The sequence below is a fragment of the Tauraco erythrolophus genome, chromosome 25, assembly GCF_009769465.1.
Source record: "Tauraco erythrolophus isolate bTauEry1 chromosome 25, bTauEry1.pri, whole genome shotgun sequence".
Classification (NCBI taxonomy): domain Eukaryota; kingdom Metazoa; phylum Chordata; class Aves; order Musophagiformes; family Musophagidae; genus Tauraco; species Tauraco erythrolophus.
Window position 1 is genome coordinate 2,036,542 of NC_141489.1, and position 17,016 is coordinate 2,053,557.

General features: G+C 63.8%; 1 protein-coding gene across 1 annotated transcript; it reads left to right on the plus strand.

Annotated features, from left to right (window-relative positions):
* Positions 1-8,123: 8,123 nt before the first annotated feature.
* On the plus strand, positions 8,124-15,219 carry TBKBP1 (TBK1 binding protein 1). Its single transcript, XM_086626502.1, has 9 exons — positions 8,124-8,345; positions 8,421-8,543; positions 8,625-8,729; positions 9,257-9,410; positions 9,490-9,650; positions 9,735-9,784; positions 13,691-13,809; positions 14,125-14,864; positions 15,091-15,219. The coding sequence occupies exons 1-9, from the start codon at positions 8,124-8,126 to the stop codon at positions 15,217-15,219; spliced, it is 1,803 nt and encodes a 600-aa protein (XP_086482628.1).
* Positions 15,220-17,016: the final 1,797 nt, after the last annotated feature.

Sequence of the window (17,016 nt, forward strand, 5' to 3'; positions counted from 1 at the left end):
GAAACTGCTTGGCCTTTTGTGCTCTTTATTTGATCAAATTTAATGTGGTATTGGTCTCTTGCTGCACTTCAAAAACAAAAAAAAAGGAAAAAAATAGAAATTTATATAAAATATATATATACTGACTTGAGCTTACACAAGACGGCACTTGTAAAAGGTTATATTTTTCCACTGCAGTTGAAGATTAATAAAATGGTGTCAAACATTCCCCAATACTTCCTTTTTGTATTCTTGGTCTTTCCAGTAAAAGGGGAACCCATTAATGATTTTTTTTTTTTTTTTTTAATAGAGTAGTGACAGTCTGATGGGCGACTCAGAACTGAATTGGCTGTTTACTGCTTCCCCGGTCATGCAACATCTTCTTTTCACGTGAAGGATCAGAATCTCTTGTTTCCTCTTAAATGAGACTTTTGCTTTTGAGGAATAGTCCCTTGCTTATCCGAGATTGTCAGCAATAAGCCAAGGAAAAAAAAAAAAATAACAAAAAAAAAGGAAAACCTGGAGGAGGTGCAGGGTTTTGAGACTATTTTTCATTTCATTTTTATTAATGCAGCTGTTGATAACTACCAGCATTTGAATCTGCAGTTGAACATGGGCATTTTTCAAAGCTGCTTATGGGAGGGAGAGTAGAAAACCTTAGCCAGTATTTTTTTTTTTTTTTTTTTTCTAAAAAGCAGGCAAGGATCTGCTTCATTCCCCAATTTCCTTTTCCCGGTCTGATCCTGGGATCCATTCCGATGGAGCGCGCTTTCGTTGCCCATCTGCACTGCAGCATCCACACTAGCTCTTGTACAGGGTATCAGATATGTGCCTTTCAGTGCTGGGTTCAGATCGCAGTCGAAGTGCCGACTTTGAACCAGTATACAAAAAAAATAAACTAAAATAATAAAAAAAAAAAAAGAAATCCCAGGTGTTGAGAGGAGAGGAGGAGCTCCGTGAACTGGGAGAGCCAGCCAGCTCCGGAGCACGGACTAGGGGAGAGGCCTGGGTCACATTTCTAGTAATGCCTTTTCTTTTTATTTTGTTTCTCGAGATGGGGTGGGATTTCCTAAAAAAAAAAATCTATAAAAAAAAGAAAAAGCCATTCCTGAAGTTGGGGAGGGGGCGTGGAGGGAAGAAATCTGATCATTCCTCAGTGCTACCTGTTTCTGTCCTGTGTGGCTGTTCAGCTGTAGACAGCAGGAGAATAAAGTACACTGAGACAGTAGTGGAAACAAACCTTGTGTCTGGCCTGTTTGTTTTGGGGCTTTTTGCTGGGATTTTGGGGCTTTTTGGTGGTTTTTGTTACAGGGAACCAGTTCTCAGAAGTAACTGCAGTGGCGCAGGCTTCACCGGAGCGGCGCAGTGGGGAGCAGGAGCTGGTCCGTGCCCCCCCCTGCGCCTGTTATCCCTTAATCCTGTTACTGCTGGATGTGGAGGGAGAGCCAAATTCCTATTTTATATCCTATTTTTTTTTTTAGGAGCTGGTTTCACCGCTTGGCAGATTTAATTAACAGAATAAATCCTTGATTTTTTTTTTTATTTATTTTTTTTTTTTTTAAATTTATTTTCCAAGTGCCATTTCAGCACTAGAATCCAAACGTGCTTGTCTCAGCAGAGCCTGCCCCAGCTGGCAGCCGGGGCCGGGCATCGCTTGCCGGAAAACCGGCGCTGCCGGAGCCGGTGTCACCGCGAGCGCTCCGGCATTGGTGTCGTGCCTTTTCCTTCTAAACTGACCCCTCGGTGCAGGTGGGGGCAAAGTTTAATGCCCCTTAATGCAATCCTGAAATTTTAGCTCCGAACCAAGTTCATTTATTAATTAATTGTACCTAACGAAGGAGCCGGCGCTTCGGTGCTCGTCTCCCTTCCGCTGGCATGGATTTACCCCGCCGTGCCCGCTCGGTCGGAACGATTGGCAAGGACCCGGTTACCAACGCATCGGTAGGATGGATTTATTTACCTTCCAAAAGAAACAACAAACCCGAAATCCCGTTTTATTTTTGTTTTCCTTTACTTTTTTTTCCCCGCTGCTTCGTTTTCCCCGGCGCCCGCCCGCCGCCTCTCCTGCCAGCGCTCTTCCCCCGCGGCGATGGCACGGAGAGACGGTGTGGGTGTGCGCTCCGGGAGCGCCGGTCGCCCGTTTCCTCTCCGGGGGAGCCGGAGGTGACAGCAGTGTGTCATCAGCCATATGTGCCGCTCCGGCACCCGGGGACGCGCAACTATTTCTGGGAGCGGGAGCTCGGGCTCTCCTCCCGACGCTGGATTTTATTAGTTGGCATCTTTCTGGCGACGAGCGGCTCGAGGTGAGCGGGCTGATGGGCCAAGAACCCCCCCGGGAGAGGAGAAAACCTGATTTCCCTGCAGCCTTGCAGGGGGGAAAAAAAAAAAATAACCAACAACTTGATTTTCTCGCCGCGGTGGCGAAGGGCGGCTGGAGCTCACGGTCGCTGTCTGGCACCGCCGGCACTGGCTGAACGCAGCAGTTCCCACCCGTGGGGGTGGCACGCGGGGGGCTTGAGCTGGTGTCACTGCTCTGGAATGAAACTTCCTAGCTGATGGGATGTTAATTTGAACCCCAAATTAAGGGGTGAGAACTGGCACGGACACCTCGGAGAGGGTGCTTGCGGCATGGAGGGCGGCTCGGACACTCCACGGAGCCCAAGGATGCCCCCAGCCCGCCCAGGGATGCCTGGCACAGGTGGGAGATGAGCTTGGTGCCAGCTTTTTGAAGGCGTGGGGCAATTCTTTCGAGCCGGAGCCGTTCCGCAGCGGGGCCGGAGAAGCCAAGTGGAAAACAGGCTGAGATTTTTGGCTCTGCGCGGCGGGGTGACACGGTTCTCGCCGTAACGATGGCTCCGCGCCGCTCCAACCCCTCTGCTCACGACGGCGCTTCCACAACCGTGTCCTGGTGGGAGTGGAGGTTCGTGTTCAAGGAGACATGGATCAGGAGAGCTTGCTCTTCTTCCCTTGCTCTTCTCTTGCTCTCCATCACTCCCAGCTGCGGGCACTGCGGAAGCGCACCGATTAACCGAGACCTCGAGTGTACCCAAAATGCATTAGAGTTAAATAATTCAGTTCCAGAGTTCAGATGGGAATCTGGGAGAGAGGCAGGCGTGAGATGCTCGGGAATGTGGGGGGAGGCAGCCTCGACGCGGGGCGAGAGTGGGGAAGGGAGCACGAGGGACGGTCCGTGGCAGGCGGCGGAGGCCCACGGAATGTGGAGGGGGATGGATGGAGAAATGTGGTTTTGAGCAGAATTTTGGAGCAGCTGAGAAGCTGGTGGAGCTCCTTGGCAGGGAGGTGGGTGCTGGTGTTTCCTCGGCTGCGAGCAAAGCTGGGAGAGGAAGGGTGAAGCCTGATGGGGTGAGCACGTGGAGCGGCCGGGCTGCATCCGGCTCTGCCCGCGCCCGCGGTCCTGGGTGGTGCGTTGGCCGTGGAGGTGCAATGGGGACCCACATCTCAGGGCCTGGCTTACGCGGGCAACGGTGGCAGGAGCTCGGATCCCTCCTGCCTCTAAATTCTCCCTCTGGCTTCCCCCTCTCCGAGGCCGACCCTGCGACAGCCCCCGGGGCGGCTGCGAGGCTTTTCCTTAATGCACGGGGAATTTCTGTGCCCCGTCCCCTGCGTGCAGCCCCTCGGGGAGTGGGGTTGGACCACGTCCCCCTGCCCGCTGCTGCCCGCCGGCACGTCGCCCACCTCCACCGCGCACACGCGGGGCTGAGGCCGCGCTGGTTCCTTTGCGTCAAAATTAACTTCGAACCTGATGGAAAACCTTAATTTGCACTTCAAAGCGCTTTGCAGCAATCTGCCAGCGTGAGCGAAGCCGGAGCTGGCACTCGGGATTTTGCCGGGGCCCTGTTTGCGGCAGAGCCTGCCTCCTGCCTGGCCCTGCCCGCACCCCTTCGGTCCCCCAGGGGTCCCTGGTGCTCTCCTGCCTTTCAGCCCAGCCCTGTGACCCCCCCCCAGCCCCCAAGAGCTGTTGATTTCTCCGGGCCATGCACTGACAACAACGCGCCGATTCCCCGGCAGAAATTCAGATGGAAAGGGCCACGCTTCGCTCGCCGAAGCCTCGGAGCAGCCTGGTGCCCGCCTGGCATCAGCCTCCCAAAGCTTCCTGGGCCTCACATTGCATTTTCGGCTCAGAAACCCCCGGTGTGGCACCCAGCTCCCGCTCCAGCCGCGGGAATCGCTCGGCATCCCATGAGCGGCCACTCACTGATGCCAACCCAGGGCAGGCAGGGGTCCAGCCGTGCCACCGACGGTCCCCGCTCCGGCGGCACCGCTCTGTGCGCTGAATCACCGCCGCGCTGTCCCGGTGCAGCCAGGCTCCATCCGAGCGATGATACAGCTGTGCTAAACACAGCACCGGGAAGGGGGGTCCGGGACGGAGGCCCCCAGGGGAGATTCTCAGCCGGGGGCTTCATTCTCTTTGAGCCTCCACGGGGGGCACAGGCTGGGTGAAGCCAAGTGCCAGCTTCACCTGGTTTTCCATCGACTCCTTTTCCCGCTGCCTGGCACGAGCCGTCGCGTGATGGAGGCAGACGGCCGGAACGTGGGATCGCACCGTGCTGATGTCTCCCGGATCACCTCTGCTGCTGACAACGGGGCAGGAGTGAAGCCCCCCCCTCAGTCACCATCCCTGGGGCTCTGCTTGCCCCCCAGATCCTGCGGTGGGGCGGGACGAGGCCTCGGCAGGAACGCTGGTGCCATCGGGGTCGTCCAGCGCCGTGGGTCTGTCCATCCAGGCCTTGGGCTCTGCAGGGGGTCTGTCCCCACCCCAGGGGGCTGCAGGGGGTCTGTCCCTCGGAGCACGGGACTCGCCGGTGAAGCCCCCGCGGTGCCGGCGAAAGGAGAGCAGCTATTAATAACCCTGCGCAGCAAAGGGAAAAAATGTAATTCCATAATGGAAGCGGCTCCGAGAGAACAATTCAGGGAATAAAATGTTCCCGGGGTAGGGGGGGGGGGGAGGCGAGCCCAGCCCCCATGGCGTATGGCTGCGGCTCGGCTCTGCCATCGCCCCCCGGGGCGGACGGGAAGGGAGAAGCCCCCCGGCCCCGGGGTCAGCCCCGCTGGGGGGTCCGGTCCCCCCCGGGGCAGGGGGTGATGGCTCCAGGGGGGCTGCAGCGGGGCGGGGATCCGGGGGAGCGCGTTCCCCCCGCAGCCCCCGGAGCATCCCGGGGACCGGCCGTGCCCCTGGAGGTGGGGGGGGGCAGCCCCGGGGGCGGCACCGGCGCGTGGCGGGGGGAGGGGCTGGCGGCCGCCCGGTGCCCACGTGGTTTCGCGGTGTCTCCGGAGCGGAAGAAACGGCGGCCGGGGCCGGGGCTGCGGCGGCGGCGGTTGGGACCGACACCGACACCGACACCGACACCGACACCGACACCGACACCGGCCGGGGCGGGGAAGGAGCCGCATCCCGGTGCGCGCCGCCGCAGCGGATCCCATCGCGTCGCCGGTGAGTGCGGGGCCTGGACCGGGGCGGGGGGGGGGTAAACCGGGCTGCCCCCGCCCTATCCGGGCCCCCACGGCCCCGGTGCCCGGTGGTTCCCGGCCTCCGCCGACCCCTTCGCGTCCCCATCCCCGTCTCCCCCCGCCACCCTCCCCCGCGGCTCCATCCCCGTCACCGCGTCCCTTCTGCGGCTCCGACCCCCGGCGACCCCCGGCGCGGTGCGGCCCCGAGCCGGGCGCCGGAGCGGCGGGTGGCACCGGGCCGGGCCGGGGGTGCTCGGGGAGGGTTTGCTGGGGCCGCCGCAGGCCGGACCCCCCCTCCAGCTCACCCCCTGCTCCGCACTCCGGTGCCCGCGACCCTCGCCCGGGCTCACCCGCCTGCCCGGGCCCCGTTCCCGGGGTCGGGGGCCGCGCTGGCTCCCGCCCCCCTGCACGCAGCTTGTCCGCAGCAGCGGCACCACGTCCCGGTCTCCCCCGGCCCCCCCGAGCCCCCCGCACCTCCCACCCCCAGCAGCGGGGAGAGCCCCCAGGGACGTTCCAGCGAGGAGGAGGGGGCTTGTACTGGTTGCAGCCCCCCCGGGGCTGGGGGCTGCGCTGGAGCTCGGTCCCACCGAGTGTGTCCTCCCAGACCCCCCGAGTGGGGCCGTGCTGGGGGGCTGGGCACCTGCGTGGTGCCTCTCCCCAGATGCCAGCCAGGTGCCGGCAACCCAGTGGCATCCGCTGCCTGGCACAGCCCGTTCCCATCCCTGCCGGAGCACTCCCGCAGCATCCCGGTGCTGGGGAGCTGCAGCCCCGTTTTCGCTCTCTTTAAAGGCATTTGGAGGCCTCGAGGAGGGGCCGACCGCTGGGAACGTGGAGGGAGCGTAGCTGGTGCGCTGCTGTGGAGTCCTCCGCCGTTGCCCCTGGAGCCTAATGACAGCGCCACCATCTCCTGCTGACCCTCTGGTGGCTGATCTCCCGAGCGTCTGCCCACCGCAGCTCCCTGCCTGTGCCGCCGACGCCTGAGACGCGCGTGCCCGCGCCGCAGCCCTGCCCAGCCCGCACCGCCTCGCCCCGCACCCGGGGCCCACTGCAAGGCAGGTGTCACAGGGTGATACAGATGGGGAAACTGAGGCACAGTCTGGGGGCTCTGGGCTAGGCTGTGGGGGCAGAGCTGCTGCCAGGCCCTGTGCGTTGGGGAGGGAGAGGGTCCTGTCCCTGCCTGGCACTGGGGGGCTCCCCCTCCACCTTGCGTGGTGTCCCCAGGACCCCCAGGCAGGGGTCTGGGCACCACTGGCCCCACAACCCAAGACTCCTGGGGTCTTGCTTTGAGGAGGTCACCAGGGGCTCCAAGTCTTGGCTTTTGGGAGTGCCTCAGTCTCCCTATGGGAGATGATGATGGTGCCCTCCCTGCCTGAGCAGATGTGGGTCCTGGGTGCCCTGTCCCTTCCATTGGTGCCCTGTGGGGATGGATTTAAGACCCTCATGGGGGGGGCACAGAGGAGGGGTCACGGTGCTGGGGGGTTTGTCCACGTTTTGTGCTCCTTGTCCCAGCGAAAGCTGCGGAACGCGTGACTGTGGCAACCAGGGCCACCCGGCCCCGGCCGAGCTGGGCTTGTGGGAGCAGCTGGGAGGGGTCTGTCTCCCGGGACAGAGTGGGCCCGGGGGTGCCAGCGGACTGGGCTGGCCCCGGCGGCGACTCAGGTGAGGCTGGGCTGTCCCTCCCTGGTCACCCATGAGGGATGTTCTCCTCACTCTCCCGGCTTTGTGTCGTGAATTATTTGGGTGGCAGCAGCTCCCAGGTGTCTGCCCGAGCCGGTGAGGCTGCGTGCCACCAGCCTGATGCCCGTGGGGTCCCCGGCCAGGATGGGGGGACAGTGCCAGAGCACCTCGCGCGGGTGCTGGGGCTCAGCGCCGCAGTTGCCGCTTCCTCGCGTTTTCCCCACCGGGCCAGCTGTGCCAAACGGCCCGGGAACCGTGGCAGAGTTGCCAGTGGCAGCAGCTTTTGGACCCTCAACCACTAAAAAATCCTTGACCATGGACAAATCCTGCAGTGCCGGATGGTGCGGCAAAGCGGGACAGGCAGGATCAGGCCCCCCCGGGGCCAGCTGGGGGGCTGTGCCATGAGGCAGGTGGCTCCCCAGGGCGATGAGCACCGGTGCCGGTATATAGGGCACGGCGCAGGCTGCGTGCCACCGCGGAGGCGTGGGAGGGTGGGAAGCAGCTCGCGTGCGGCGCGGGGCGGGAGGCAGCGGCACCGGCCGCTATTTCTGGCGCTCGGTCCCGGGGGGACCCGGGGAAAGTCACCGCATCCCCCCAGGGCCACACTGCCGGGGATGCTCCCGCCCTTGGCCCCGGTGGTGGTGGCCCCGGACTGCCAGGACCCCTGTTCCCCCCCCCTTGCATCGGTGGGGTCAGAGGTGATCGCCTGGCCGGTGTCCCCCCACCACCCCGGGGGACGCTGCGGGGTTGGAGCCGCTGCCGGTGGCGGCGCCCAGAACCGTCCTTCCTCCATCGCCCTTTGCCGTCGGGACATGCCGCGCTCCTGCAGACCCCGCTCTGTCCCCTGGCCCCAGCTGGGCTCCCCCTGCCCCGGGCTGCATCCTGCACCCAGTGCCCCGCAACTGCACCGGGGGCTTCGGGCTGGATTCCCCCCTGCCACGGCGTCACCAGCAGCTGTCTGTCTGTCTGTCTGTCCACACCGACCCCCCAGGCAGGACATGGACTCCATGTTCGAGGACGACATCAGCATCCTGACGCAGGAGGCGCTGGGGCCGGACGAGGACTGGCTCGACAGCCCCAACACCGACCTCTCGGGCGAGATGTGCTCGGCCTCCCACTTCGCCCTCATCACCGCCTACGACGACATCAAGAACCGGCTGACGGGGCTGGAGAGGGAGAACTCCACGCTCAAGCGCCGCCTCAAGATGTACGAGGTCAAGGTGAGGGGCTGGGGGATGCCAGGGCGGGGTAGGGGGCCGGGGGTCCCTGCTGATGCCCCTGCCCCGTGCCCGCAGTACCCGCTGATCGGCGAGTTCGGGGAGGAGCACATCTTCTCCCTCTATGAGGCCAAGGAGACATCGCTGCTCAAGAGCGAGAAGGCGTCGCTGCAGCAGCAGCTCAACCAGTTCCAGCATGAGGTGAGCGGGACCCAGGGGGCTGGGGGGCGCGGGGGGTCCCCGGGCTGCCCACCCACCCACCCCTGCCTGCCCTCCCGACAGCTGCAGAAGAGCAAAGAGCGGGAGGAGCAGCTGGAGGAGATGATCCAGGCGTACGAGAAGCTGTGTGTGGAGAAGGCTGACCTGGAGACGGAGCTCGGAGAGATGGTGGGTGCCAGCTGGGACCAACTGACCCCCTCCCCGCAGCAGCCAGGCGGGTTGTTCCTCCATCCCATGGGGCTGCCAGTGCCGCTGCCAGAACTCGGTGGGGACGCAGGGCTGGGGGGCCAGGGCTGCCATAACCCCCGTTATGGCCATGTTGGGTTTGCAGGGATGCATGTGGCACGGCGTTGTCCCCATCTCTTCCCACTCCCACCTCGCTGAGGGATGCTCCTGGCTCCAGCACGGTGTGCATCTCCCATCCCGGCACCGTGTGCTTGGGGTCAACTGGGCGCCCCCAGCTTCCCTCACCCCATCCCGTGCGATACCCTGCCCACCCAAGGGGCCACCCCTGCCGTGCCACCCTGTTCTGGGCTGGCACATGCTGGGGACGCCTCCCATTGCTCTGCCAGGGCGTCACCGGCTCCATGGGCACCCTGAGTGCCACTTCCGGCGGAGGTGGGGGGCACACGATGAACCCTGGGGGAAGGAGTGCGGCACTGGTGGGGCTCAGCCCTCTCCCCCTCCCCATGCAGCGGGCGCTGGTGGAGACGCACCTGAGCCGCATCCGGAGCCTGGAGCAGCAGCTGCGGCAACGCGACGGCAGCCCCTTCCCCGGGCTGGGCACGCCGCTGCCAGGCCAGGAGGTGCCTTTCCTCGCCCTGCACCCCAACCCCAGCCTGACCCACGGTGAGCTGCCCCCTCCCCACCCCGCGGGACCCCCCTTAGGTGGGGCAGCCGGAGGGGCTGAGCCGTGCCGTGCCCGCAGTGCTGGAGCGTGCCGGGGGCTGGCAGAGCCGGGGGCTGGAGGCTGAACTGGAGGCGGCGCGGCAGGAGACCCAGCGCGCCCAGCACCGCGAGGAGCACCTCAAGGCCGAGTGCGAGCGGCTGCAGGCGGAGCTGAAGCACCTGCAGGACACACGGGAGCAGGTACGGGGCCATGCGGGACCCCCACGCCCCCCCACCCCCGGTGGGTGGGGGTCCGGGTGCTGACGGGATGTCTGCTCTCCCCAGGAGCAGTCGGAGCGGGACATGGCCTGGGTGAAGAAGGTGGGCGATGACCAGTAAGTGCTGGGGGTGAACAGGGGGTGCGAGGGCTGGGCTGCGGTGGGAGATCTGGCACCCCCATGGCACCGGCTGCACCGCGGGAGTTGGGAGCTGAACTGGGCTCCAGGTGCGGGGTGGCTGCCGTCCGGTGTCCGGCACCGTACAGGCTGCGTGGTGCCAGCTCGGCGAGTGTGCTGCTGCCTCCAGAGGGCACTGACGGCTTATGGCTGCTGTGCGGCACCGTACCGCACCAAGCCGTGCTGCTCAGCCATGCCAGGCTGTGGGATGCCAGCCTGGCTGCACTGTGCAGCATCAGGAGTGTGTCCGGGCTGCTTGGTGCCACTGGTTGTCCCGTCTCCAGCTCTGCACCAAACCCTGCCACTGGCAGCATTTCTTTTTGCAATGGTGTAACTGGTGTGGAGCCGTCGCGGTGCCGGTGCCCGGTGTTCTTCCTCCAGCCCTCGCACCTCCTCGCTGCAGCCGTGAGCTCCAGGGGCTCCACCGGGGCACCCTCGCGGCTGTGGGGTGCTCAGTCCCTGTCCCAGCACCCTGGATTTAGGGCTTTGGGCCAAGACACCCCCAAGTCCATGGGGGAATCTGACACAGCTGTGCCAGGGCAGGGGCTGCTTCCCGCAGCCAGACCCCTTAACCCTCCCCGGGGCCGACCCTGGCATCAGGGGGTGCAAAGCCACGCTGTGCCAGTGCTGAGCCTTTCCCTAAACCCGCTGCTCCATAACCCACTTGATTAACACCCTCGTTACCCCCCCGCCCCCCTGCAGTTCAGCCTCACGCACGCGTCCCCACTGGCCGCGGCAGCGGGACTTCGCACCCCCGTGCCCCCCCCCCCAACACCGCGACGCCGGGCAGGACGCACTGGGCTGGCATCGCGGTTCCTGCGGGCACGTCGGGCTGTGCCAGGCGGCGACGCTCTGCAGCCGCCAGCCCGTGCCAGGCTGTGGACAGATAAAAGGTGACGCGTGGGGAATCGCGTGGCGTGCGGCCGGGAAGGTGTTGGGGGGGGGGGGGGGATTTCTCCCCCCACCCTCCTTTTTCCCAGGATGTCGGATGCTTTTGCCGTTTCTTGTCTCCCCGGTGTAAATCAGCGCGTGGCGCTTGGGGGGGCATCCCTGGTGGCTGCCGCCCCGTCCTCCGCCACGCATCCCGGGGTGCAGGGGGGTCCCTCGATACCCCTCCCCACGCTTCCCCCCCCTTAATTCACTTAATTTTTCGCAGAGCTCAGCCCTGCCACGGCCGGGATTGCCGAGCTCGGCCCCCCGTGGCGTGTCCCCCCCATCCCCCTCCCCACAATATCCAGCCCCCACCAGGAAATAAATCCCCAAATATAATTATTAACATTTCCCAAACCCACCTTGGTTTCTAAGCCCGACTTCCTCAGGTCGAGGTGGGGAAACTGAGGCACAGCTGGCTCCGCGTCCGTCACCCCCAGGTTCGGGGGCACCTTCCCCCCTCCCCAGGCACAGCCTTTCCCTCTTTGGGCTTTTCTTGTAAATCTGGCTCTTTTTTGTAACGCGCTCTCCTCCGCCACTTTTTTGGTGTGAAAGGCACCTTATCGGCGCTTTCCATCTCCGAGTGACTTCTCTGGCTGGCGTTTGCCGAATTAGTCAGCGTGCCACCGCGGCGCGAGCCGGGCGGGGGTCCCTCCGGCCCCCTCTTCTTTATTTTATTTTATTTTTTTTAGTTTCTTTCCTTGGTTTTGTCCTTTTTCTGTGTTTTCTGAGGTCACGGCCGTTCCCGCGGTGCTTTCTTGGGAGGGGATGGGGGAAAAGCCGGGAGCAAAATCACAGGGAAAGCCCTGGGGGGGGGGGGGGGATCAGGGTGGGGGGTGCCAGGGGGATGGAGGGTGCTGGAGAGCTACAGGGCTGGGGGTGCTTTGCAGGATCCATTCCCAGGATATTGCCACCAGCACCCAAGGGTGACGCAGCGCCAAAAGCCGGGGGGTGTTGGGTGTGGGTGGGTCAAAGCCCCCCCGCCCCCCCCCCCCCCAGCCCCGTGCCCTGTTGTTGCCACCATTTTGGTGAGATTTTGTGGGTTTTAATGACTCTTGCACCCATGGGTGCGCCTAAAGGTGCCGGCACTGCCGCTGTACCCACCGTCTCCTTTGCCGACGCTGCGCTGGGGCATCCGCAGCCCCCGCTGCCCTCCCCAGCTCCCCCCACCCCGCTCCTGCAGCACAGGGGCACCGGTGCCCTTTGGTTGCTGGGGGGGGGACACCCATGGCACCCCAACCCCTCACGTCGCCGGCAGGCGTGGGCGGCCGCGTTTTTGGTGGCTCTTTTGTTCTCACGGCTTATCTGCAGTTGCGTATCGAAAACCCCACAGTTTGCCCTAAAACAGCTTTTTTGTTTTGATTTGGGTTGTTTTTTTTTTTTAGGGGGGGCACCAAGACACGCCCCCCCGTCCCCTCCTGCCATGTTCCCTCGCAGACGCCCACCCTGGCTGCTGGAGGGACCCATGGGGTGGGTCCCTGCCCCCATCCCGCACAGGCGGGGTGCCCCGGGTGGGGGCTGGGGGGGCTACTCACCGCCCCCCCCCCCCCCCCCCCCCCCAGCACTGCTCGCTCCTCCGCCCCAGCGCTGTGGTTTTGGCGCTTCCTCCCTGCGCCTCAGTGTGACTTCGGGGGGGGGGGGGACGGGACTGGGGTGCCCCCCCCCTCCACGGGAGCGGCCACAATCCAGTGATGGGGCTGGGGGAGCCGGGACCCCCCTGCTCCGGGTTTGGGGAGCAGCCACAGGCTCGGAGCCGGGGTCCCACAATGGGCCACAGAGGGGAAACTGAGGCAGGAGAGGTGGGAACAGGGAGGGGGGGGGGGCTTGGGGCAGCCATGTCCAGGGATGTCCCTGGGTGCCATGTCCTGGTGCCACCCTGGCCACCCAGCTAGGGAATTGGCTTTTTCTCTCTTTCTTTTTCTCTCTCTCTTCTTTTTTCTTCTTTTATTTTTAGTTTTTTTCTGCTTTTCTTCTTTTTTCCTTTCATTTTCTTTTTTTCCCTTCTTTTCTTCTTTTTTCCTTTTATTGTATTTTATTTTTCTTTTTTCCCTTCTTTTTCCCTTCTTTTCTTTTTTTTCCCTTCTTTTCTTTTTTCCTTCTTTCTTTTTTTCCCTTCTTTTCTTCTTCTTTCCCTTCTTTCTTCTTCTTTCCCTTCTTTCTTCTTCTTCCCTTCTTTTCTTCTTCTTTCCCTTCTTTTCTTCTTTTTTCCCTTCTTTTCTTCTTTTTTCCCTTCTTTTCTTCTTTTTTCCCTTCTTTTCTTCTTTTTTCCCTTCTTTTCTTCTTTTTTCCCTTCTTTTCTTCTCTTCTTTTATCTTGTTTTTCTTCTTTTTTTCCTGTTCTATCTCTTCTTTTCTATTTCCTTTTATTTTCTCTTTTTCTTCTTTTTTCTTCTTTTCTTTTTCTTCTTTTTTCTCCTTTTCTTTTTCTTCCTCCCCACCCTGACGAGATGACAGCAGGGCGGGCAGGGGCAGACCTGTCGGCTGCTGTTACGAGCGGCGGCTCCCGGGTCCCCGGGGTGTCACAACGGCTCAGCCGCACTCCGCGTGCGGCGCGGGCGGCCACGCCGAGCCCCCACCACGCCGAGCCCCCAGCCCCGCGGGGCCCTCGGGAGACGGCGTCTCCCTTCGCATCACCGCAGAGAACACGGTTTTGAAAAGCGACACCCAAGTTGGGGGAGAATCGATGACTTTGGCAGGGCCTCCGAGAGCTGGGGGGGTGGAACGTGGCACCGCGGTGCACGGGGTGGCCGCGGGTGCGATGCCAGGCAGTGCACGGCCACGACTTTCTCCTTTTGAGTTAAAAACCTGAATTTGGGTTAGTTTTGGGTGCACCCCACAGTACCCGGTGGCAGAGACCCCCCCGCAGTGGGGGGACCGGGGCTGCTTTGCCCTCGGTGACGCTTCGTCCCCGCCGCAGGGTGAACCTGGCGCTGGCATACACGGAGCTGACGGAGGAGCTGTGCCGGCTGAGGAACCTCAGCTCCCTGCAGAGCCAGATCCTCCGCGCCCTGCTGCAGGAGAAGAGCCTCAACGGCGGTAAGAGGGGGTCAGGGGGTGGCACCCCACGGCTGCGTGGGGCTGGGGGGAGTAAAAGTGGGGACACCGTGCTGGATGCCATTGTCCTCCGGCTGGTGCTGAGCTTCTGCCTCTGTCGATCCTGGGGAGCATCTGTCCTTGGGGAGCATCCCTCCCCAGGAGCATCCCTCCCCAGGAGCATCCCTCCTGCCAGGGATGCCCACGGCCGCATCCCCCCATCATCCATCTGGGATGCCTGTGACTGCTGAGGGGTATTTTCTGTGCCGCCGAGCTGACGGGGGGTATTTTCTGTGCTCCCCCCGTTTTGCCGTGCAGGCCAGCGCCATTCCCCGCTCTCCCAGTGCCATTCCCCAGCCCAGCAGCGCCGCTCGCCTGCCCCTCAGTGCCCTTCGCCCGCCCCACCGGGGCGTTCGCCGGCGCCCCAGTGCCAGTCGCCAGCGCTCCAGCGCCGCTCGCCCGGACCCCCCAGCCAGTCGCCGGCCCAGCAGCGCCGCTCGCCAGCCCCCGGCCCCTGCCAGTCCCCAGCCCAGCAGCGCCGGTCACCAGTCCCTCCCTCCAGCCAGTCGCCTGCCCAGCAGCGCCGGTCACCAGTCCCACCACCGTGCCCATCTCCGGCCTCGGCATCACCGCACCGGCTGCCCGGCGAGAGGATGGAGCTGGGTTATGCCAAACCCTCCAGCCGCCACATCAAAGCGGGTTTCCAGGGCCGCCGCAGCTACTCGGAGGTGAGCAACGTGGCCCTGTACCAGCAGAGCCGCTCGCTCTGGCTCCAGCCCGAAGCCTCGACGCTGCCCAAGCACCGGCCCTACGGCGAGGTGTACCTGGGGGGCGCGGGGGCCCCCCTGAGCGCCCGCGAGCCCTTCGAGGAGCACGTGCGCTTCGAGAAGCAATCGTCGGATGAAGAGGAGTGGGCTCTCCCCAGCCCCCCCAGCCCGGAGGCGGGGGCCATCCGCTGCGCTTCCTTCTGCGCCGGCTTCCCCGACGCCGATGCCGCGCACCGGACGGCCGCTGCCTATGCCCGGGCGGAGCACGCGCAGTCCTGGCCCTCGATCAACGTAAGCGGGGACCTGTTGCGGTGGGGTGGAGTGGGGGGGGGGGGGAAAGGCAGGGGAACCCCTCCCCACCATGCAGGCAGGGTGGTCGCCCCGCGGCGTGCCTCAGTTTCCCCATCCCAGCCCTCACCCAACAGCGGGAGGGTGCTGAGGGAGAGGGGGACCCTGTGGGGAGCGGGTGATGGGCTCAGCACCACCCTGTGCCCCCCACCCCCCCCACCCTCTGCAGCTGCTGCTGGAGACGGTGGACTCGGAGGTGCGGAGCTGCCCGCTGTGCCAGCTGGCCTTCCCCATCGGCTACCCGGACGATGCCCTGGTGAAGCACATCGACTCGCACCTGGAGAACAGCAAGATCTGAGCCTTCCTCCCCGTCCGCCGTCTTTGGATGCTGCATGAAAACACACGAGGAGCAACCACGGCTCCCGAAATACCTCCAAGTCTTCAGTAGCTATGGAAAGACTGAACCCCCCCCCACCCCATCCCAGAGCCCCCCCGGCCCCCTCGTAAGTGGGCTCCTGCGCCTCGCCCCCTCCTTGCATCCACGCGGGGTTTGGATGCTTGGATCGGGGTGCCAGGACAGCGCCGTCCTGGGTGGTGGCTGGTGGGGACCCCGCTGCACCCTTGGGTGTCGCCGCTTGATCTCAGGGAGGATTCGAGGGGCCGGGTCCTGGATCTGGCCCCCAGGAAGCAGGTGAAGGGAAGGGGCTGCCCCTTCCCTGGCTCCTGGGGTCAGAGTTGGGATTGGGGGAGAGTGGGAGGGGGGGCAGCTGCTTGTTCTCGAACCCCCTCACCTTGTCCCACCAGTTCAAGCATCTTTCCACTCTTTTACATTAAAAGCCCCCCCCCCCCCGCAACACCCTGCGGCCCCATTTCTCCCCCCTCCCCAAAACGATGCTGCTGAGAAACGACCCCTGAGGCGCAGCATGGACCCCCCCTCCCATTGCACTGAGCTCCGCAGCCCGGGGGCTCTCCCCAACCCTGACCCCCAGGCACGGGGACAGCGCAGCCCCCCAGCAGCCCCCCCACCACTGGGGTCCCCCCTACTTTAGCCCGGGGCTGTGGGTGGCTGCTCACCCTGAGCCCCCCCACCCCGTCACCCCCCACCCCCTCACTTTCAATCTACCTCAAAGCTGCCGGGAGAGGGGGGGTCCACAGTGCCGACCCCCCTGCCGAGCCGCTCCGCGCTGCATGTCCCCCTCCCCGCGCCACAGCGCACACCCCCCACGCACCCCAGGGGACTCGACCGGATGTGGCCCCCCCACACTGCACCGGGATGCCCAGGCAGAGGGCCCCGCGCTCTCTGCAATGCCACCAACTCCAATAAAATCCTTCCAGTGCCCAAAATGCCATGGGGGGGTGAAGCTGGCTCTTCTCTTTGGGTGCCTGGGGAGGAAGGGAGGGGGGACGGGTGGTGGATGCCCCCCAGGGCTGGCGCCAGGGCAGGGGACAAGCCTGGTGTTGGTACAATCCAGCCCCAGCAGAGCCAAGACATGTTGCCAGGGCTCAGCCACGAGGGTGACAGGGTTCGTGGTGCCCACTGTGGGTAACCTGCGCCCGCAGCCCGGTTCCCAGCACGGTGGCATGTTTCGGGTTTACTGGCCTGGTGGGTGACAAGAAACGGGACAATCAAAAGCAAAACAAAAACCATCACCAGCTCCAGGGGTGACAGTGGGGCACGGCCAAACCCTGGCCCTGCGGTGCCAGCACTGACATGTGGCCAGACTGGCACCTTCGGGGTCCCGTTGCAGCTGGGGACATCATCCCCGGGCTTATCCCAGGCCTGGAGGGCTGCAGGGTGGGCACAGGGGGAATGGTGCCAGCACGAGTGCCGAGCTCAGCTCATCCTCGGTGCTGGTGGCACGAAGGCGCAGCCCCGAGCTGCTCACCCGGTGATGCTCAACGTCCCCAGGGTGACACGTGGAGGGGGTAAAATAATTGTGGGGACCCCACACAGGACCCTGGCATGGAGCAGCCCTGCCCTTGCCCGTTGCGTGGGCGAGGGGAGCAGAGGGGCTACGCCAAAGGCCGGGAGGAGCCGGCGGGCGAGCGAAGTGCCGTGGGGGAGAGCGCGGCCCGGAGGTGTCGGGGTTGGGACCGCAGAGGAAGCGAACAGCCCGCGAGGCGCTGGGTAAGCGAAACGCCGAGCGGGGCTGCG

What these genes read in the sequence shown, in the direction of transcription:
- TBKBP1 (XM_086626502.1), top strand. Translation starts at nt 8,124, where the DNA reads ATGGACTCCATGTTCGAGGACGACATCAGCATCCTGACGCAGGAGGCG. An exon ending in TCAAGATGTACGAGGTCAAG is followed by an intron (nt 8,346 to 8,420) that starts GTGAGGGGCTGG and finishes CCGTGCCCGCAG; the next exon opens with TACCCGCTGATCGGCGAGTT. An exon ending in AAGAAGGTGGGCGATGACCA is followed by an intron (nt 9,785 to 13,690) that starts GTAAGTGCTGGG and finishes TCCCCGCCGCAG; the next exon opens with GGTGAACCTGGCGCTGGCAT.